The 23,158-nt window shown below is 46.0% G+C and overlaps 1 protein-coding gene across 1 annotated transcript in view; it reads left to right on the top strand.

Moving 5' to 3' along the window:
* Window positions 1-23,158, top strand: part of LOC309568140 (von Willebrand factor A domain-containing protein 5A-like) — a gene marked incomplete at its 5' end in the record, with an annotated part of 81,056 nt that overhangs the window by 20,875 nt on the left and 37,023 nt on the right. Inside the window, 4 exons of the mRNA XM_082273746.1 lie at window positions 10,823-10,992; window positions 11,218-11,306; window positions 11,591-11,735; window positions 18,137-18,222. Coding sequence (XP_082129872.1) covers window positions 10,823-10,992; window positions 11,218-11,306; window positions 11,591-11,735; window positions 18,137-18,222 — 490 coding nt within the window. The remainder of the gene's footprint in view (window positions 1-10,822; window positions 10,993-11,217; window positions 11,307-11,590; window positions 11,736-18,136; window positions 18,223-23,158) is intronic.

Genomic DNA, 23,158 nt, shown 5'->3' on the forward strand with positions numbered 1-23,158 from the left:
TGCTTTGGGGGCGTTTTTCTGCTAAGTGGACAGGACAACTTCACCTCATCTAAAGGACGATAGATAGGGCCATGTACCATCAAATCTTGGGTGATAACCTCCTTCCCTCAACCAGGGTATTGAAAATAAGTAGTGGATGGGTATTCCAGCATGACAATGACCCAAAACACACGGCCAAGGCAACAAAGGAGTGGCGGCGGACAGATCGGACCCCTAACCTGAATTTTTGACACTGTTGGGGGGACCAGTGACATTACTACAGTAATCAGTGCTAAAAATATGCACTGTTACTGTAATAATGACACTGGCAGGAAAGGGGTTAACTCAGGGGCGATCAAAGGGTTGAGTGTATGCCTAGGGGGTGTTTTCTAACTGTGAGGGGGGTGAGCTTGTGGAATCAACACAGAGACCTGTGATCCTAAATAGGAGGAACACAGGAGCTCATGTGTTTACAACAGCAGACCACCGTTCTCTCTCCACGGGGAGCGATCACGGGTGCCCGGCGGCAATCGCGGTCGCCGGCCCCGTGGACCAGCTTCCACGCTGCCTAATGGGGGTGAGTGCGCACCTCCGGCGGTGCAGGCGCACCCCCAGTAGCGCTCTTGCGAACCGACGTACCTATACCTCGGTGTGCGCAGCCGAGCCAGCCTGCCACAGTATGTCTGCGGTGGGTGGTCGGCCTGTTGTTAAGCATAATTAGCGTTAGGATGGAATTCTACTTTAATGGCCTATTTGTGCTTCATACATCAGTGCTCTAATATTGTGTGACATAAAAAAAAAAATTGAAACCACCACTATTTTATTCTCCGAGGTCTTTGCCTTCAGAAAATATACACTCACTGGCCACTTTATTAGGTACACCTGTTCATTTGCTTGGTAACACAAATTGCTAATCAGCCAATCACATGGCAGCAACTTAAAGGCATCTAGACGTGGTGAAGACTACTTGCGGAAGTTCAAACCGAGCATCAGAATGGGGAAGAAAAGGGATTTAAAAACTTGTTCACACTGAACACGGCATAAAAATCATGCAATTTGACATGAACTCGCATGATTTCAAAGTCGCATTGCAGTTTGACTTTGGGGGACGATTTGAAAGATATCTGTGCGGGTTTATACACAGATGTCTAATGAAGTCACCCCCCCAAGTCACCAAAAGTAGTGCAGGAACTACTTTTGGAAATCGGTGCGTCGCACCGATTGGGACACACCAAAGGCTACAATTGGCACAGGCTCACCAAAACTGGACAATAGAAGATTGGAAAACGTTGCCTGGGCTGATGAGTGTCGATTTCAGCTGCGACATTCAGATGGTAGGATCAGAATTTGGCGCATGGATCCATCCTGCCTTGTATCACCGGTTCAGGCTGGTGGTGGTGTAATGGTGTGGGGGATATTTTCTTGGCACACTTTGGACCCCTTAGTACCAATTGAGCGTCGATTAACCTCTTGCTGCGCCGTGACCCCCGATCTTGGTAAAGAGCCAATGACGTGTCTCTTTACCCATGTGATCGGCTGTGTTCAATCACAGCCGATCACATGTAAATGAGGAAGTGCCATTTATCCGCACTCCTCGCCTCACACTGTCAGAGTGTGTGGCGATGATAGACGATCAGCGGCTCCTCCTCAAAGGGGAGTCCCGGACAGGTAATCAGTACACTGATCATCAGTGCCCTGGTTACAGTAATGCAAGAGCAGTGCCCATCAGTGACACCAAACAATGCCCATCAGTGACACCGATCAATGCAAATCAGTGACAGCAATCTGTGGCCATTAGTGACCCCAATCAGTGCCTATTAGTGATGCCAGTCAGTGCCGTCAGTACCTGCTCATCTGTGGTGCCCATCAGTGCTGCCTATCAGTGCCCATTAGTGCCACCTATCAGTGCCCATCAGTGCCACCTATTCGTGCCCATCTGTGCCACATATTAGTGCCTCCTCATCAGTGCCACCTAATCAGTGCCACCTCATCAGTGCCCATAAGTACCACCTCATCAGTGTCCATCAGTGCAGCCTATCAGTGTCCATCGCTGTTGCCTCATCAGCGCACATCAGTGAAGGAGAACAATTACTTATTTACAAAATTTACTGACAAACTATAGAAAAACTTTTTTTTCTTTTTTTTTTTTCTATAGTTTGTCAATAAATTATTTGAAAACAATAAAAAAAAAAAAAAACAGTGGTGATTAAATACCACCAAAAGAAAGCTCTATTTGTGTGAAAAAAAAGTGATAAAAATTTTATTTTGGTACAGCATTGCATGACCGCGCGATTGTCATTCAAAGTGTGACAGCGCTGAAAGCTGAAAATTGGCTTGGGCAGGAAGAGGGTGAAAGTGCCCGGTATTGAAGTGGTTAAATGCCACGGCCAACCTGAGTATTGTTGCTGACCATGTCCATCCCTTTATGACTACTGTGTCCCCTTCCAGCAGGATAATGCACCATGTCACAAAGTTCCAATCATCTCACCACTAGTTTTTTCAACATAACATTGAGGTCACTGTACTCCAATGGCCTCCACACTCATCAGATCCGGTCACTGTACTCCAATGGCCTCCACACTCACCAGATCCGGTCACTGTACTCCAATGGCCTCCACACTCATCAGATCCGGTCACTGTACTCCAATGGCCTCCACACTCACCAGATCCGGTCACTGTACTCCAATGGCCTCCACACTCACCAGGTCCGATCACCGTACTCCAATGGCCTCCACACTCACCAGATCCGGTCACTGTACTCCAATGGCCTTCTCACTCACCAGATCCGGTCACCATACTCCAACGGCCTCCACACTCACCAGGTCCGATCACCGTACTCCAATGGCCTTCTCACTCACCAGGTCCGGTCACCGTACTCCAATGGCCTCCACACTCACCAGATCCGATCACCGTACTCCAATGGCCTCCACACTCACCAGAACCAGACATTGTACTCCAATGGCCTCCACACTCACCACATCTCATCGAATAGAGCACCTTTGGGAATGTGGTGGAACGGGAGATTCACATCATGGATGTGCAGCCAACAAATCTGCAGCAACTGCGTGATGCTATCATGTCACTAAGGAGCAAAATCTCTGAGGAACGTTTCCAACACCTTGTAGAATCTATGCCGCGAAGAATGAAGGCAAAAAGGGGGTCCATCCCGGTACTAGCACGGTGTACCTAATAAAGTGGCCGGTGAGTGTATAATGTTTGAGAGGTATAAACAATCTTCAGGCCTAAAATGATTATTGTTAAAGCGGAGTTCCACCCTAAAATTCAACTTACCTCCATTTTCATGCCCGGGGTCACCTGAAAAACAAATGGATAATCGCAAATTTTTTTTTTTTTTTTTTACTTACCTGGTTTAGAAGAAAATATACTCACCTTACTTCCTCTTCCTCCCCTCGGCGGCCACGGCAATTCATCACTTCCTGGCTTGCAATGATTCCTGGGAGCTGAACGTCATCGCTCCCAGGAATCAATGAGCTTGCACCGGCCCCCGACGTCAGTTCCGGTGCGGGCGCCATCATACCTTGCTAAACAGCTTCTGGGCATGCCCAGAAGCTGTGCAGGGATGACGCTGCGGCACCGAGGCCGATGCAGTGCATCGTGGGACCAAAGAAGACGGAAGAGGACACGGAAGAGGATCGCGCTGGCTTCAAACTGCCCACACCTGAGATGGCAGCGCTGGACAATACTTTGTCAAGGTAAGTATTTCTTCCTACAGGTAAGTGCAACCCGGGACAGATCAGAGGCTAGCCATTGTGGAATGTACTAGCCCTGACTGTCCCGGGGGTATTTTTATTAAAAAAAGCTTTCCCAGGGTGAAACTCCGCTTTAAGGTGACCTCTAAGGCTCCTTCAAATTGTCATTCTGTGTTCAGAATTTATTTGTTCTTTTCCAAATTGTATTTTTTTTCCTTTCATTTGATGCTCCGTGTTCCCGGAAGATATGACCCAGCCATAAAATGTCATAACAGGAAGCCATAAAAATCAAATCATAAAACACAATCAGATAGGGAGGTGGAGGATGTTTGTCAACCAACAGATCTACTTCCTCTTAGACCCGGTTCACACTGATGCGAGTGCCGGGTTCGCATGTAATGTCGGAGCGCACTGCTCCGACATTACATGCGATCAGCTGTGCGGTGCGAGTTTAGCCATACAGTTTGTATGGCTAAATTCGCATCGCACCCGGTGCAAACACGCACAGGAGGCATTTTTGCAGCCGCATCAGGATCGGATCGCACAGCGGTTCACACTTGTGCGATCCCATCCTGTGCGAACTGCACGATCGCACTGCGATATGCGATCAAACTGGGGGTGTCGTTAAGATTACATTGACACCCCCAGCGTATCGCATATGGCAGTGTGAACTGCCGGGGGTGCGTGTGCGATGCGGGAAAAGGCTGCGAATTCGCAGCCTTCCCGCATCGCAATAGTGTGACCCGAGCCTGACACCGAATAATAGAGAAGTCTGCTATATAACATTCCCAAAAAAATAAATATTTTTTTCATCATTTTAGGCCAATTTGTTTTCTGCTACATATTTTTGGTAAAAGAAAAATCACAATATGCATATTTTGATTGGTTTGTGCAAAAGTTATCGCTTATATAAACTAGGGGAAAGATTTATGTAATTTTTATTTATTTATTTTTACTAGTAATGGCGGCGATCTACAATTTTTAGCGGGACTGCGACATTGCGGCGGACAGATCGGACCCCTAACTGACATTTTTGACACTTTTGGGGGGACCAGTGACATTACTACAGTAATCAGTGCTAAAAATGTGCACTGTTACTGTAATAATGACACTGGCAGGCAGTGGCGGCCGGTTCATAGGGGGCGCAAATAAAAAATAAAATAAAAAAAATTACCATTTGCAGCCCACTAGGGGCGCCGGACCTACTACGGTCTATGGGGGGGGGGGTGGGATTTTGCACCCCACGTGCGCCAGGCAGAGGCGTTGATTGGAAGCCATCTGGGGATCATCGGGGCGCAGAGCAATGCGCCCCGACACTCCCCACTGTAGTGCTGTCCTGGCTGTGATTGGTCCAGACTCCAGCCTGGACCAATCATACAGGAGGACATGCCGGGTGTGTGCGTCAGTCACTCACCGTCCCAGCGTCGCGTCATCACCTTCCCGCCTGCCGTCAGACGGACTCAGAGAGGAGGAGCAGCAGGCCGGCGCGCGTGATCGAGGAGGAAGAACAGGAGAAGAGGTCGCTCATCTCGTCTTCAGAGTAGTCCCGGCCGTCAGCATCAGCAGCAGCACGTCGCCAGGCACCAGGCAGTGTAAGTCGACTCGGTCCGGTCGTCGTGACGGAGGTAAGTGAAGTGATGCCTCAGACTCAGTGCCTCCCTCCTCTCTCTCTCCTGTGTGCGGGCAGCGGGACTGCGGACTCTTGTCCGTCCGGCGGTGGGGAACTTTGCAGACTCAGTCAGAGTCTGTCTGACTGAGTCTGACCAGGCCAGCCTGGCAGCCAGGACACCTCCTCTTCCTCCGAGTCCTATCTCTCCAAGCCAGCCAGTCAGTCTCCTGGAGGATAGATGCCAGCCACCAGAACCATGATGTGTTGGGAGGATTGGGAACCATCTTATACCAGGCCGCTGTGTGCCATTTACTATTAATAAATATATAGTGCCAGCCAGGCTAGCAGCCTGCTTAGCAGTGTACACAATATAAGACAGTGCAGGCCAGGCCAATTACACTGTACACAGGTAATGTGCTATCCTATACCATCATCTGTGCCATGCCTGTACCATCACCTGTGCCATGCCTGTACCATCACCTGTGCCATGCCTGTACCATCATCTGTGCCATGCCTGTACCATCACCTGTGCCATTCCCTTACCATGACCTGTGCCATGCCTATACCATCTCCTGTACCATGACCTGTGCCATGCCTATACCATCTCCTGTACCATGACCTGTGACATGCCTGTACCATGACCTGTGCCATGTCTGAACCATGACCTGTGACATGCCTGTACCATGACCTGTGACATGCCTGTACCATGACCTGTGCCATTCCTGAACCATGACCTGTGACATGCCTGTACCATGACCTGTGACATGCCTGTACCATCACCTGTGCCATGCCCTTACCATGACCTGTGCCATGCCTGTACCATGACCTGTGACATGCCTGTACCATGACCTGTGACATACCTGTACCATGACCTATGCCATTCCTGTGCAATGCCTGTACCATGACCTGTGACATGCCCAGTGGCGTTGCGTGAGTTGTCAGCACCCGGGGCAAGGCAAGTAATTTGCGCCCCCTAACCCGCGGGATTTTAGCCCTCGAGTCTCTTCCACTAGATTAGTTAAAGAAACCCTTACCCCCTAAGCACATGTATTGTTTGTTATGAAAATACTGATGTAATTAAAGTAAAATGCATCTAAATACAAGTTTGAATGACCAGCGTGCCCCCTTTCAATGCAGAGAGACCAGCGTGCCCCCATTCAATGCAGAGACCAGCATGTCCCCATTCAATGCAGAGAGACCAGCGTGCCCCCTTTCAATGCAGAATGACCAGCGTGCCCCCTTTCAATGCAGAGAGACCAGCGTGCCCCCTTTCAATGCAGAGAGACCAGTGTGCCCCATTTAATGCAGGATGACCAGCGTGCCCCCTTTCAAAGCAGACAGACCAGCGTGCCCCCTTCAATGCAGAGAGACTTACCTGCAGCAGTGGCTTCTCCTCAGTTCCCTGTGTCTCCTCGAGTCCTCCCGCCACCTGCTCGGCCAATGGCATGCGTTCGCCTTTCGGCCAATCAGGAAGCGGGTCCGAGACCCGCTTTCTGATTGGCCAGGAGGAGGATCCGTGTGACAATAGCGAATTTTCATTCGCTATTGTCACACAATGGGTGGGCTCGGGCGCACTGCTCTGCGCCCCGGGTCCACCCTTTTTTGAAGCCTATTAGAGCCTCTGGCTCTAATCAGTGGATTTAAAAGAAAAACCCACTCTGTGACAGCGGCAGGCTGCTAACTCACTCGCTGCTAAACTGACTGAGGAGAGACAGCATAGGCGGGGCTTGGCTTGCAACGCTACCCCACCCTACAACAATGGACAGGTGAGGCACAGTCCAGCCCCGCCCCGCCATTTTCACCCATAGGGCGACCGCGCTGGACATCTCCCAGCCTAAAGATGGAGGCAGCTGCAGACAGTGTGTGAACTGTGTATGTCAGAGTCAGACAGACAGAGTGACACTGCGGATGCGCCCCCCCAGATGTTGCGCCCGGTGCGGCTGGCCCCCCCTGCACCCCCCACGCTACGCCACTGGACATGCCTGTACCATGACCTGTGACATGCCTGTACCATGACCTGTGACATGCCTGTACCATGACCTATGCCATTCCTGTGCAATGCCTGTACCATGACCTGTGACATGCCTGTACCATGACCTGTGACATGCCTGTACCATGACCTGTGACATGCCTGTACCATCACCTGTGCCATGCCTATACCATCATCTGTGCCATGCCTGTACCATGACCTGTGCCATGCCTATACCATGACCTGTGCCATGCCTATACCATGACCTGTGCCATGCCTATACCATCATCTGTGTCATGCCTGTGCCATGCCTGTACCATGACCTCAAACTCACGCAATTTATTACCACGTTTTTGCCCCGAAGCAATACCTATTACATTTTTCTTTTTGCGCCCCCCCCCCCAAAAAAAAAATTTGAGCACCAGCTGCCACTGCTGGCAGAGAAGGGGTTAACCCAGGGGCGATCAAAGGGTTAATTGTGAGCCTAGGTGAGTGATTCTAACAGTATGGGGGAGGGGCTTGTGAAATCACCATAGAGACCTGTGTTCCTATATAGGCGGATCACAGGGGCTCTGTGATCATTCTAGAGAGAAGAACGGTCGGCTGTGTTTACAACAGCTGACTGTCCTTCTCTCTCAGCGGGGGGGGGGGGGGGGTTGGCGGGGCCTGGTGGAAATGGCGGCCGCCGGTCCCGTGGATTGGTATCCCCACTGCCTAGTGGGGGCAAGAGCGCACTGCCAGCGGTGCGCACTCGCCCCCTAGCACCGCTCCTGCGACCGACATACCTCTACGTCGATTTGCGTAGCCGAGCCAGCCTGCCGCAGTAAAACTAAAGTAAGCTTTTTTATGCTCTTTCTTGCTTTTTTTGCACGTTTTTGGGGACTTAGGCGTCTTTTCTGGGCGAAAGCTCCTCTCAAAAATGTGAGTTTTGTGAGTGGGGGGAGGGGGGGTTATGCCTGTAGGAGGATATGCCTGTAAACTCCTGAAAAGGCCATAGTGTACAGGGACACATTGACTAACATGGGGGGGAGTTTCCAGGCAAAAAAATGCAAGCTCAAAAAGCTCACAAGCCTATAGGAGCCGCTTCTTTGAGCTTCAATGAGCTGCCATGTGCATGGGCCCTTAAAGTGACTGTAAATAATCACCTTGTAAAACAACCTATTCAGTTTAAAATAGAAATGAAAGGCAAAACATTTTTGTGTAGATATAAAAAAACATTATAAATACCTTTTTGTCTTTTTTTTAAGGGCTTAAGGGCTCATGCACACTGCAGCTCAAAGGAGCTGAAAGAAGCGCCTCCTACAGGATTTTGAGCTCCCATTTTTTCTGCCTAGAAACTCCCCTCCATGTTACCCATTTTGTCCATGCACACTTTGGCTTTTTCAGGCGTTTTCAGGCATTTGCTCCTACAGGCAGAAAAAAAAAAACACACCAAACTCGCTTTTGAGAGGGAGCTAGTGCACCAAAGAGCTCAAAATGGCTTGAAAACCCTTGTTCTAGCTTTTGTTTTTTGTTTTTAGAGTGGCTAAGAAAATACTATCTAGGAGGGTTTGTGGAAAAAAAAAAAAACTTAAAGGAGCTTAAAGAAGCTCAATAAAAACGTGCGCAAGAGCACAAAAAAAGCACAAGCGTCTTCAAGCTGAAATAAAAGCTCAAATGCCTGTAAAAGCAGCTTCTTCTTTTTTTTTTTTTTGAGCTGCAGTGTGCATGAGCCCAAAGTGATCACATTCTCCCTGTTCTCAGCTGCATAAGAGCTGGTGGAGGAGAAGCAGCAGCACATTGAGCTTCTCAGTGAACTGCTGTGCAGAGGGGGCGTGTCAGGACAAGTCTGATCATTGGAGGAGAGCAGGCTTAGTTCCCAGCATAGCTAGAGAACTGACCACAGGGTGCTCTCCTGCTTAGTGTGGTCAGTTTTTAATAGGAAAGCAAACGGAATAAGCAGGAGCACCAAGAATTTCACATAAAGGAAGCGATAAAAAGAGAACAGAAGACTTTCTCATACTAGTACTGTGCATGGTACAGCAGGCATGTATCAGGAGGAATATGAAGTGTTGGGGTAACAAATGCTTTAAGTGTAATGTATCAGTTACTGCAGGGAGTGAACTGCTGCTATACAGAACTGATACAATGTTGCAGTGACTGAATTCATTGTTTGACAAGTTCCTTGCTGAAACCCTTCAAAGATCACCAAAGGTTTGTTTCTGTAACATTGTATCCATTCTGTAAAGCAGTTTACTCTCTGCATTAGGGATCGACCGATTATCAGCAAAGCCGATATATCGGGGGCCGATATGCACTTTCCCTGATATATTGGAAACGGCCCCTGAGATCACCGATATTGCCGACATTTCGGGAAAGTGCTTGTACCGATGCCTGCAGCTAGAGCCATCACCCCGGTACCGGCGTCCATAGCCGACGGTCGGCTGTCTTGTAATGACAACCGATGCGGCTGAGAAGCCACTCAGCTGTCATTACATAAAGCGGGAGGGGACGTTCCACCGAAACCCCCCCCCCCCCCCCCCGCGGCTCGTTTGGGTCTCCCATCCCACGGGCACGGCCACCGAAAAGAAGACCCGATGAAAGCTGCATTCGGCTCTGATCGGGTCTCTATGCAAAAACCCAGAACTGATGTCATGACATCACTTCCCGGTACTCGCGCCAAATTCAAACAAATGACAGTATTCAAAACAGCCAAACTTGGCGTTTTGCATGCTTTTAAGTGCAGAGGAGGGGTTTGGGGTCTTTTAGACCCCCAGATCCCTCCACAAGAGTACCTGTCAAGTAGAAAAAAAAAAATGTACGAAAATATCGGCCAATACCGATATGCGATGACCAAAATATCGGTATCAGCAATGAAAAAGCGATATCGGTCAATCACTACTCTGCAGTTGCATATTCATTACATTGTCATTGGTGAGCACAGGAAACGTCACACACAGTGGTCTCCCCGTATTATTTCCTCTTCTGGTCGAATGTTCTTAGCCTATAATGGTAGGCTAGTTTCTTTATTGGTCAAATGTTTTTTACCTCTTCTGGTCAAATGTTCCTTACATGCTCTCTTACAGCCCATTCAGACTGGCGCGATCCGACTTTGTGGGGCGACCTGTGAAGTTGCGGTGCACGCTGTGCACTTCGGCGCGACTTGCACGGACTTCATATAATTGAAGTCAATGCAAGTCGCCTCCAGGTCGCCCCAAAGTAGTACAGGACCCTTTTTCTAAGTCGGAGCGACTTGTGTCGCTCCTATTAGAACAGGTCCTGTGCTAATCAATGGCGAGCGACTGAGCGCGACTTGTCAGGCTGACAAGTCGCCTGACAAGTCACGCTAGTCTGAATGGACCCTTAGGATCAAATTTTAGGGAATGTTACATTTGCCCTGTGAAAGGCAACAAATGGAAACACTGTACACATATTACAAAATGATGGGTGTTATTCAGAACTTTTGTGACACTTGTGACTTTCGCATGAATGCTCAAACATTCGCACAGCAATTTTTTTTTCATAAATGGACCCCTTTGTCTCAATGACAATGTATTTTCTCCTTGTGTTCTGTAGGGTCCCTTATGGCGGAGTCAGTCGCCATGTTGACTTTCTACCCCAATTTCCCAGAGGCAATGGAGGAGTCCAGTTCTAAGGAGTTCATATTCCTCGTGGATCGGTCTGCCAGTATGAGATGTACAATAACGTCAGAACCAAACCTTCCACGTAGGATTGAGAGCGCCAAGGTCAGTGCCATGATCCAGCCAAGTCTGAATTATAGTTTCATAAACTCTTTTACCACACACATGGTGACAATCTCAATTAGTCGAACAGATCATGGAAAGCCAGAGATTCCATACTTTATCTAAGTTGGTGGAATAAGTTTGATACTCAAAGGTGGACTTGTTTAGGATGTGAGGAGGACCTATTTCTTGCCCATCCAGTTACTAATTTCTCAATTTTCTCTCCAGGGGACGCTGGTTTATTTATTGAAGAGTTTACCCCTCGGAAGTTACTTCAATGTCTTTGGCTTTGGTTCCAGTTTTCAGTCTTTCTTTCTGTGAGTACCTCTCCATAGAACATGATCATCTTAAACTGCTTTTGGTTCCAAATAATGTATTTGTTGTAATCAGCTTTGTACAAAGTTTCCAGAGCCTCAAAGCAGATAGAATCTGCTGGGCTATCTCTAGATAAATCACAATGCTTGGGGAGTCCTTTTTGTTAAATTATAACTAAAGGCAAAACCTTTTTTTTTTAGCTTTGGATAGAGTAGGAAGGGATTAGAACCCCTGTCAGGTTGTTATTGCTGTCTGTGCCCCTGTTTGAGAGATTCCCTCTCTCTAGGGAGAGTGTGGCCTACACCCAGCAGTCCATGGAGGGGGCATTGAGGAAAGTAGATGAGATGGAAGCTGACCTTGGAGGAACTGAAATTCTTGAACCCCTAAAGAAGATCTACGACACAGCTGGGAAGAATGGACGCCCCCAACTGGTACGTGAGGCCGAAAAATGCTTGTCTAACTATTGGTTGCTGGTTGAGGAAACATCCTAGAAGGACACTTCCAATGATCTAAGGTTAGGTTATGGGGTGATAGAGGCAAAACCAATCATAGATGAAAATGCCAGTCAGGGTCAAGATCCTTAGAAACCATTTATAATATCAGGATATATACAGCTGATATTTTTTGGGCAGTCTTGTCAAGGATGATGTTTAGTATTTAGAATTTGGGGACTTGTACCCTCTGACAGGCTCTCCTACCTCTCTGGGACTCTGTCACGGGGCTTACCTTTGTTGGAGTCTGTAACGCAGAGATGTACGCTCACCCTTGCAGATATCCACAGTCCAAGATGACCAGGCAAGAAAGCCACCTGGGCTGTGAATCTGTGCACGGGGGCTTGTCAGGGAAGGTGCTCCAATAAGTAGGACCTGCAGGAATACAATGGGAAGGGAAGTCCACGAATAACTGTAGTCACTGGATGACACAAGTCCGGATAAGGATCACAGGAACAACAAGGAGCGAAGGTAAGGATGGAAGCCGGAGTCAGTCTGGAACACACGCTTAGGAAACAGGAACAAAGGAACAAAGTCTGTTAAACAGGAAAAATCTGGAACAAAGATCAGCAATGAACTGACACTGCTCTAAGCGAGAGGCAGTGTTTTACAGCTTGCATAAATGAGCAATTAGCTTCAGGTGGATAATGAGAGACAGGAGTATACTCAGGTGAAGTCCAGCCCCCTAGTGCTGCAGGCAATACCAGATTAACAAGACTGGATCCATATGAGCTGAAGTGTGGCTCAGAGGTAGGATAACAGGACAGAAAGTCAAAGTACACAGGTTCAAATCCCATGTCAGGCACTTAATGGCGACCACGCCTGTCTGTCTGTAAGCCATGGCAAGAACCATGACAGGCTCTCTGCCCATTATATCACCAAAGCAATTAAAAATGTATCAATTTATATATATATGTATAAAAAGACAATACAATACATGAGTTCAATAAAGTGACATAATGGTTCACATATATATTACTGTTGTGTAAGCGTAACCTCAGATCAACTGTGATGACAGAGATATGAACTCAACGCGTTTCGGAAAGTCATATTTTTTTTTTCTTCTTCAGGGGTAAATGGTTACACAGTGCATTTTTTCTGATATATATATATATAAAGAAAATATAATACGGTTAAATGTACATCTAATACACTCCTCATGCCTATTTGCACTTACCTGCTGGGGCTGCACAACAATGGAGAAACAACCGCATAGTTGAAGACACAAAGCCACATTTTGGTGTAGCCTTTGAAGTGACAGGCGACAGCAAAAACCACACTTTTGTGTTTTTAACTATGCGGTTGTTTCTCCATTGTTGTGCAGCCCCAGCAGGTCAGTACAATCAGGCATGAAGAGTGTATTAGATGTAATTTGTATGTACATCTAACTGTATTATATTTTCTTTATATATAACAAAAAAAAAAATAAATTGCACTGTATAACCATATACCCCTGAAGAAGAAAAAAATGATTTTTCTAAAAGCGTTGGGTTCATACCGGTATCTCTGCCATCACAGTTGATCTGAGGTTACGCTTACACAACAGTAATATATATGTCAACCGCTATGTCATGTTATGTTATTTTATTGAACTCCTGTATTGTATTGTCTTTTTATACATATATGTAAATTAAAATTGTTGTGGGGCCCAAAGCAGCTGCCCCATTGAGCCTGTGCGGCCCGTAAATAGCTGATAAGTGGATTTAAGGGGGCGCCCAAAAAAATGTTTGCCCAGGGTCCAATCAATATTAAAGATGGCCCTGGCTTTGGTGATATTGTTGCCCTAAATAATCCCACATTAGGGGGTCCTTCCAACAGAGTTTAGACTTTAGGGATGCGGGCACCACTTGCCAGTATTTAGCAGCTAACTGTATCATTAAGCACTAATTGATTCAGCTGTTATTCAGGTATATAAGAGTTAAAGCGGAGTTCCGCCCCCCCCTCCAAAAATTAAAAGTCAGCAGCTACACATACTGTAGCTGCTGACTTTTAACCGGTTCGGGACCACCCACCGCACATTTACTGTGGCAGGACCGCCCTCCTGTGCGAACCGATGTAGACCTACGTCAGTTGCGCGCCTACAGCTAGGGGGCAAGCGCACGGCGCCGGCGACGGCGCCCCCACTCATCAGCAGGGACTCTGATGCACAGGGCAGGCGGCTCCGATTGCTACCTGACACCCACGATCGCTCCCCGCTGAGAGAGAAGAACAGGCAGCTGTTGTAAACACAGCAGACCATTCTTCTCCCTCGAATGATCACAGAGCGCCTGTGATCCTTCCATATAGGATCACAGGTTTCTATGATCATTTCACAAGCCCATCCCCCCCCCCCCCCACAGTTAGAATCACTCCCCTAGGCTCACATTTAATCCCTTGATCACCCACAATGTTAGCCCCTTCCCTGCCGGTGTCATTATTACAGTGCATATTTTTAGCACTGATTACTGTAGTAATGTCACTGGTACCCCCAAAAGTGTAAAAAATGTCAGTTAGGGGTCCGATCTGTCCGCCGCGATGTCGCAGTCGCGCAAAAAATTGCAGATCTCCGCCATTACTAGTAAAAAAAAGCAAAAAAACAATAAAAATGACATAAATCTTTCCCGTAGTTTGCAGACGCGGTAACTTTTGGGCAAACCAATCAAAATACGCTTATTGCGATTTTTTTTTTTTTTACCAAAAATATGTAGCAGAAAACAAATTGGCCTAAAAAAAGACAGATAGGCGGTCCTATGCAACTTTGTTTTCGAATGCGATGCAAATTCAGCCATACAATGTGTATGGCTGAATTTGCATCGCACAGACATCACATGTCGTTTGCACAGCAGTGTGGTGCGAATCACATGCGATGTCTGACATGGCTATAGTGTGAACCGGCACTGAGCGATTCACACTGATCTGACTTGGTCGCCTGACAAGTAGCTTCCAATGCTGTGCAATGGAACCGTTGTAATCAGAGCGACTCAAGTCGATCCGACTTAGAAAAAGGTTCCTGCACTATTTTTTTTTTTGCAAAGTCGGAGCGACTTGCATTGACTTCTATTATGAGAAGTCGTTGCAAGCCGCGCTGAAGTCGCGCTGCACGGGCGACTTCATTAGTCGCCCGAAGTCAGGGCGACTTCGAGTCGGATTAGTGTGAACCGACTCTTATATTAAAAGTCAACAGCTGCAGTATTTGTAGGTGCTGACTTTGAATTTTTTTTTCCAGACTGGAGATCCTCTTTAACCACTTTAAGACCGGAAGGATTTGCCCCCCTTCCTGACCAGGCCACTTTTTTGCGATTCGGCACTGCGTTATTTTAAAGGACAATTGCGCGGTCGTGCGACGCTGCACCCAAATAAAATTGATGTCCTTCTTTTTCCCATAAATAGAGCTTTCTTTTGATGGTGTTTGATCACCTGTGCGATTTTTATTTTTTGCGCTATAAACAAAAAAAGAGCGACAATTCTGAAAAAAAAAAAAAAAATATATATATATATATATATATATATATACATATATTTTTTTTTTCACATTCTGCTATACAACATTTAAAAAAAAAAATTAAAAAATCTAAATTTTTTAACATCTTAGGCCAATTTGTTTTCTGCTACATATTTTTGGTAAAAAAAAAAAAAAAACACAATAAGCGTATTTTGATTGGTTTGCGCAAAAAGTTATAGCGTTTACTAACTACAGGAAAGATTTATGTCATTTTTACTTATTTATTTGTTTTTTTTAATAGTAATGGCGGCAGTCTGCATTTTTTTGCGGGACTGCGACATTGCAGCGGACAGATTATTTATGGTAAAAAAAAAAAATCACAACAAGCGTATTTTGATTGGTTTGCGCAAAAGTTATTGCGTCTACTAACTATGAGAAAGATTTGTCGTTTTTATTCATTTTTTTACTAGTAATGTCGGCAATCTGCGATTTTTTTTTTTGCGGGACTGCGACATTGCGGCGGACAGATTATTTTTGGTATAAAAAAAAATCACAACAAGCGTATTTTGATTGGTTTGTGCAAAAGTTATCGCGTCTACAAACTACGAGAAAGATTTGTCATTTTTATTTATTTATTTATTTATTTTTACTAGTAATGGCGGCAATCTGCGATTTTTTTTGCGGGACTGCGACATTGCGGCGGACAGATTATTTTTGGTATAAAAAAAATCACAACAAGCGTATTTTGATTGGTTTGTGCAAAAGTTATCGCGTCTACAAACTACAAGAAAGATTTGTCATTTTTATTTATTTATTTATTTTTACTAGTAATGGCGGCAATCTGCATTTATTTGTGGGACTGCGACATTGCGGCGGACAGATTATTTTTGGTAAAAAAAAATTACAATAAGCGTATTTTGATTGGTTTGCGCAAAAGTTATCGCGTCTTCTAACTAAAGGAAAGATTTATGTCATTTTTATTTATTTATTTTTTTTACTAGTAATGGCGGCAAGCTGCGATTTTTTTTTGCGGGACTGCGACATTGCGGCGGACAGAACCCCTAACTGACATTTTTGACACTTTGGGAAAGATTTGTCATTTTTATTTATTTATTTTTTTTTTTTTACTAGTAATGGCGGCAATCTGCGATTTTTTTTGCGGGACTGCGACATTGCGACGGACAGATTATTTTTGGTAAAAAAAAAATCACAATAAGCGTATTTTGATTGGTTTGCGCAAAAGTTATTATTCGCGTCTATTAACCACTTAAGCCCCGGAGGATTTGGCTGCTAAACGACCAGAGGGCATTTTGCGATTCGGCACTGCGTGACTTTAACGGACAATTGCGCGGTCGTGCGACGCTGTACCGAAACGAATTTGGCGTCCTTTTTTTCCCACAAACAGAGCTTTCTTTTGGTGGTATTTGATCACCTGTGCGATTTTTTGATCACGCGCTATAAACAAAAAAAGAGCGTAAATTTTGCAAAAATAGCAATATTTTTCCCTTTTTTTTATATGAAATTCCCCCAAAAAAAAATGTAAAAATCAAAATTTTTTAATATTTTCGGCCAATTTGTTTTATGCTACCTATGTTTGGTAAAAAAAATCGCAAAAAGCGTATTTTGATTGGTTTGCGCAAAAGTTATTGCGTTTACTAACAAAGGGAAAGATTTTTGTCATTTTTGTTGTTTTTTTTTTTAACGCGTAATGGCGGCGATCTGCGATTTTTTTTGCGGTACTGCGACATTGCGGCGGACAGATCGGACCCTTGACTGACATTTTTGACACTTTTGGGGTTACCAGTGACATTTCTACAGTAATCAGTGCTATACATATGCACTGTTACTGTAAAAATGCACTGGTAGTGAAGGGGTTAACTTTATTTGAGAGGGAGGGGCTGTGTGTGTCCCTAGGGGCGTGATTCTAACTGTGATTGGCTGTGGCTTCAACTGTATGAGGAGTGATCAATGGATCTACATAGTAGATCCATGTGATCAGCTCTCATACAGAGAGGAGAATGACAGGCAGCTTGTTTACACAAGCTGCCTGACTATCTCCCTCTCCCCCGCCGATCGCAGAGTGGCCGGCGGCGATCGGGTCCGCCGGTCACGCGCGCGGGGGGGTCCGTGACCACGCGGGAGCGGGAGCGCGCCTCCGGCGGCGCGCGCTCGCTCCCTAAACCCTCACAGGCGAGCGACGTAGACCTACGTCACTTTGCCTGTGAGGGGCTGACCGCCCACGTAGATAGTCGTGCGGCGGTCGGCAAGTGGTTAACTACAGGAAAGATTTATGTAATTTTTTATTTTTTTTTTACTAGTAATGGCAGCGATCTGCGATTTTTTGCGGTACTGCGACATTGCGGCGGACAGATCGGAGCCCTGACTGACATTTTTGGCACTTGGGGGGGGAACCAGTGACATTACTACAGTAATCAGTGCTAAAAATATGCACTGTTACTGTAATAATGACACTGGCAGGAAAAGGAGTTAACCCTGTGGGTGATCAAGGGGTTAAATGTGAGCCTAGGGGAGTGATTCTAACTGTGGGGGGGATGGGCTTCTGAAATGACCATAGAGACCTATAGAAGGATCACAGGCGCTTTGTGATCATTCCAGGGAGAAGAATGGTCAGCTGTGTTTACAACAGCCGACCGTCCTTCTCTCTCAGCGGGGAAGGATCGTGGGTGTCAGGCGGACATCAATTTTTATTTGGGTACAGCGTCGCACGATCCTGCAATTTGTCCGTTCAAGTAACGCAGTGCCGAATCGCAAAATAGGGCCTGGTCATTAGGGGGGCAAATCCTTCCGGTCTTAAAGTGGTAAGGTTACTGAATTGCCAGGTTTCTGTTATGTCCAATGTGATCTGTTCATCCTTTTTTTTCCTTGCGATTGATCTGCGACCTCCTGTATTTTCTTTCAGCTTTTTGTCTTTACGGATGGAGAAGTTGAGAAGGATATTGAAAAGGAAGCGATCGCAGAAGTTCAGAAAAATGCTCAGAAACACCAGTAATTATATTCTCTACCACCTTCCACTTCCAGGTTAAAGGAGATGTAAACCCCGACCTGATTGACATATTGATTGCTAAATCACTTTGTATCAATAAAGTGGTTGTAAATCTCAGACATGAAATATGAAGAAAGTATATCCCTCTATAGTGTGTACTTGTCTCAGTCCAGAGCTCTAAGTGCCATCTCTGTCTGCTGCCTCCTTCCTCTGCTACAGTGCCTTGAAAAAGTATTCAAACCCAGTGTCGGGACAAGGTTATCTAGAGCCCAGTGTGAGCATGCGGAATCGCGCCCCCCCCCCAAGATGTATAGCTATTATGTGTCAGCAAAAATCCCCTCCTCTCTGCATGCTTACACCCTAAGCAACAATTCCCCCTCCTTCCAGTACAAATCCACACCCCTGTTGAAATCCTCCCTCCCAGCACAAATCCCCCCCCACCACTCCTAATCCCCCCTCCCAGCACAAACTCCCCTCCCCTAATCCACCATCCTAGCATAAATCCCCCCCTCCCCAAAAATAAATATGTCCCTTTCTAGCACAAATAATGCCCCCCAAAAAAACCCAACTAGCATCAATCCCTCTCCCCAAAAAAATTTCCCTTCCGAGCTCAAATCCCCCCCCCCACCACTCCAAATCCCCCCTCCCAGCACAAACTCCCCTCCCCTAATCCTCCATCCTAGCATAAATCCCCCCCTCCCCAAAAATAAATATGTCCCTTCCTAGCACAAATAATGCCCCCCAAAAAAGCCCAACTAGCATCAATCCCTCTCCCCAAAAAAATTTCCCTTCCTTGCACAAATCCTTTACCCCTCAAATTTCCCTTCCGAGCACAAATCTCTTCCCCCCCACCACTCCAAATCCCCCCCCCCCCCCAGCGCAAACTCCCCTCATCCTCCATCCTAGCATAAATCCCCCCCTCCCCAAAAATAAATATGTCCCTTCCTAGCACAAATAATGGCCCCCAAAAAAAGCCCAACTACCATCAATCCCTCTCCCCCAAAAAATTTCCCTTCCTTGCACAAATTCTTTACCCCTTAAAATTTCCCTTCCGAGCACAAATCCTCTCCCCCCCACCACTCCAAATCCCCCCTCCCAGCACAAACTCCCCTCCCCTAATCCTCCATCCTAGCATAAATCCCCCCCCTCCCCAAAAATAAATATGTCCCTTCCTAGCACAAATAATGCCCCCCAAAAAAGCCCAACTAGCATCAATCCCTCTCCCCAAAAAAATTTCCCTTCCTTGCACAAATTCTTTACCCCTCAAATTTCCCTTCCGAGCACAAATTTCTTCCCCCCCACCACTCCAAATCCCCCCCCCAGCACAAACTCCCCTCCCCTAATCCTCCATCCTAGCATAAATCCCCCCCTCCCCAAAAATAAATATGTCCCTTCCTAGCACAAATAATGCCCCCCAAAAAAGCCCAACTAGCATCAATCCCTCTCCCCAAAAAAATTTCCCATCCTTGCACAAATTCTTTACCCCTCAAATTTCCCTTCCGAGCACAAATCTCTTCCCCCCCACCACTCCAAATCCCCCCCCCCAGCGCAAACTCCCCTCATCCTCCATCCTAGCATAAATCCCCCCCTCCCCAAAAATAAATATGTCCCTTCCTAGCACAAATAATGGCCCCCAAAAAAAAGCCCAACTACCATCAATCCCTCTCCCCCAAAAAATTTCCCTTCCTTGCACAAATTCTTTACCCCTTAAAATTTCCCTTCCGAGCACAAATCCTCCCCCCCCCACCACCACTCCAAATCCCCCCTCCCAGCACAAACTCCCCTCCCCTAATCCTCCATCCTAGCATAAATCCCCCCTACCCAAAAATAAATATGTCCCTTCCTAGCACAAATAATGCCCCCCAAAAAAGCCCAACTAGCATCAATCCCTCTCCCCGAAAAAAAATGTCCCTTCCTAGCACAAATTCCTCCCCTACCATATTACCTTTTCTAGCACAACCCCCCCCCCCCCAAACCCCACTCCTAGCACATGTCCCTAAATGTCCCCTCTTAGAACAATTCTTACCTCCTGCCGCCCCCCAAATCCCCCCTCTCAACACAAATCCCCCTCCCCCCAATCTCCTTGTGGTGCCCCTGTACCTCATATGATACCACAGTGCCCAGGGCAGTCGTCCCTTCTGCCCACCCTTTGTCCCGGGCCCTGTTCATACCCCTTGAAATTTTCAACATTTAGTCATGTTACAACCAAAGATGGAAATGTATTTTATTGGGATTTTATGTGATAGAGCAGTGATGGCGGACCTTGGCACCCCAGGTGTTTTTTGGAACTACTTTTCCCATGATGCATCATGGGAAATGTCGTTCCAAAACATCTGGGGTGCCAAGGTCCGCCATCACTGTGATAGACCAACACAAAGTGGCACATCATTGTGAAGTGGAAGGGAAATGATAAATGGTTTTCAAAATTTTTTACAAATAAATATCTGAAGAGTGTGGCGTGCATTTGTATCCAAATATAACGTTCAATTTTGCTCTTCCACATGTTTGCTGTGTCCCCCACATGGCTTCTCGCAAACTGCAAATGGGGCTTCTTATGGCTTTATTTCACCAATGGCTTTCTTCTTGTCAGTCTTCCATAAAGGTCAGATTTGTGGAGTGCCGACTAATAGTTGTCCTGTGGACAGATTCTCCCACCTGAGCTGTGGATCTCTGCAGCTCCTCCAGAGTTACCATGGGCCTCTTGGCTGCTTCTCTGATGAATCCTCTCCTTGCCCGGCCTTTCAGTTAAGGCCAGCCTTTCTCAACATTTTCAACACAGAGGAACCCTTGAAATAAATTTCTGGTCTCGGGGAACCCCTACTAAAAATCTACAACTCCTGATACATTAGTGTGACAGTCAGTGGGGAGAATTCTCCTTACTCTTGTCATCATTGGGAAGAATTACCCCCTTACAGATAGCTAAAAGGAATAATGGTGTCATTGGGAACTTATCTGAGAGGTAGAAATTGCCCATTGCTCAAGGAACCCCTAGCAACCTCAGGAGGAACCCTAGGATTCCACTGATCCCTGGTTTAGGTGGACGGCCATGTCTTGGTAGGGTTGCAGTTGCGCCATACTCTTTCCATTTTCTGATGTTGGATTGAACAGCGCTCTGTGAGCATACTTGCCAACTGTCCTGTTTTTGCCGGGACAGTCCCGACAAATGGGAGCCTGTCCCGGGTAATTTACATTGTCCTGGCAATGTACTTATTTATATTTCCATATTCCATTTTTTGTATGGTCACACCTGAGCACATTTGACACTTTAGAATTGCAGGGAATTGTGATGAGAATTTTAACCACTTTAGGATCAAGGATTTTCCTGCTTTACGTCCAGGCCACTTTTTGCGATTCTGCACTGTGCGACTTTAACTGACAATTGCACGGTCATGCAATGCCGTACCCAAACAAAATTTACGTCCTTTTTTTCCCCACAAACAGAGCTTTCTTTTGGTGGTATTTGATCACCTCTGCGCTTTTCATTTTTTGCGATATTAATAAAAGAAAGCGACAATTTTGAAAAAATAACAATATTTTTCTACTTTGACAGTTAAAAAATATCCAATATATTCAATTTTTGTCATAAATCTAGGCTAAAATGTATTTAGCTTACATGTCTTTGGCAAAAAAATTCTCAATGACCATATTTTTAACCGCTTTAAGACCGGAAGATTTTATCCCATTCCTGACCAGGCCATATTTTGCGATTCGGCACTGCGTTATTTTAACGGACAATTGCACAGTTGTGCAAAACTGTACCCAAATTAAATGTATGTCCTTTTTTTCCCCACAAACAGAGCTTTCTTTTAGTGGTATTTGATCACCTGTGCGATTTTTACTTTTTGCGCTATAAACAAAAAAAGAGCGACAATTTTGAAAAAATAAAAATATTTTTCACATTTTTTTTTTATATGAAATTCCCCCCAAAAAATGTAAAAATCTAAATGTTTTAACATTTTAGGACAATTTGTTTTCTGCTACATATTTTTGGTAAAAAAAAAATCGCAATAAGCGTATTTTGATTGGTTTGCGCAAAAGTTATTGCAGCTACTAACTACAGGAAATTTATGTAATTTTTATTGTTTTTTTTTTAACTAGTAATGGCGGCGATCTGGTGGCGATCTTCAATTTTATTTGCGGGACTGCGACATTGCGGCGGACAGATCGGACCCCTAACTGACATTTTTGACACTTTTGGGGGTACCAGTGACATTACTACAGTAATCAGTGCACTAAATAAATAAATATGCACTGTTACTGTAAAAATGACACTGGCTGGGAAGGGGTTAATTTTATTGGAGAGGGAGGGGTTAATGTATGCCTGGTGCTTACTAACATGTGTGGGGGGAGGGGACAGAGTGACACAGGGACAGATCGAATGTTCAGCTATGCTGAACCCTGCAATCTGACCCTGCCTGTCACTTAGGAGATCCGCCCGCTCTGTTTACACAAGCGGGCGGATTTCCTCACACGATCCCCGACGATCGGGGAAGAGCAGCGGTGATCACCGCCTCTCCTCCCCTGGGCTGACCCCCTCGGTGTCTGAATACAGCGGGAGCGAGCCCCCGGCGGCACGCGCGCGCGCCGCCCACAAGGTGAGGAGTCCAGCGACATAGACCTACGTCGCTGGACGATAATGAGCCACTTTGCCGCAGTACGCTCAATGTGAGCGGTCGGCAAGTGGTTAAACTTTAGGCAGAAGTAGTGCAGCTGAATGGGAGAATTATCCCATCTCTGCTACTTTGGCCTTAAATTTAAAAATTCCCTTTTCAATTTCCTGTAATTCTCTCTATATTGAGTAGACCCTATAATCTGATGATAAGTAGGCGGAGATTAATTAGGTGGAGTGGGCGGAGCTTCAGGGAAGTGGGTGTGGTAAGTAATTGATATGTGTGCTGCAAAGTGTCCCTGGAATTTTTTTTAAATGTTGGCAACTAT

The sequence above is a fragment of the Pelophylax lessonae genome, assembly GCF_965119305.1.
Source record: "Pelophylax lessonae genome assembly, chromosome: 1".
NCBI lineage: Eukaryota > Metazoa > Chordata > Amphibia > Anura > Ranidae > Pelophylax > Pelophylax lessonae.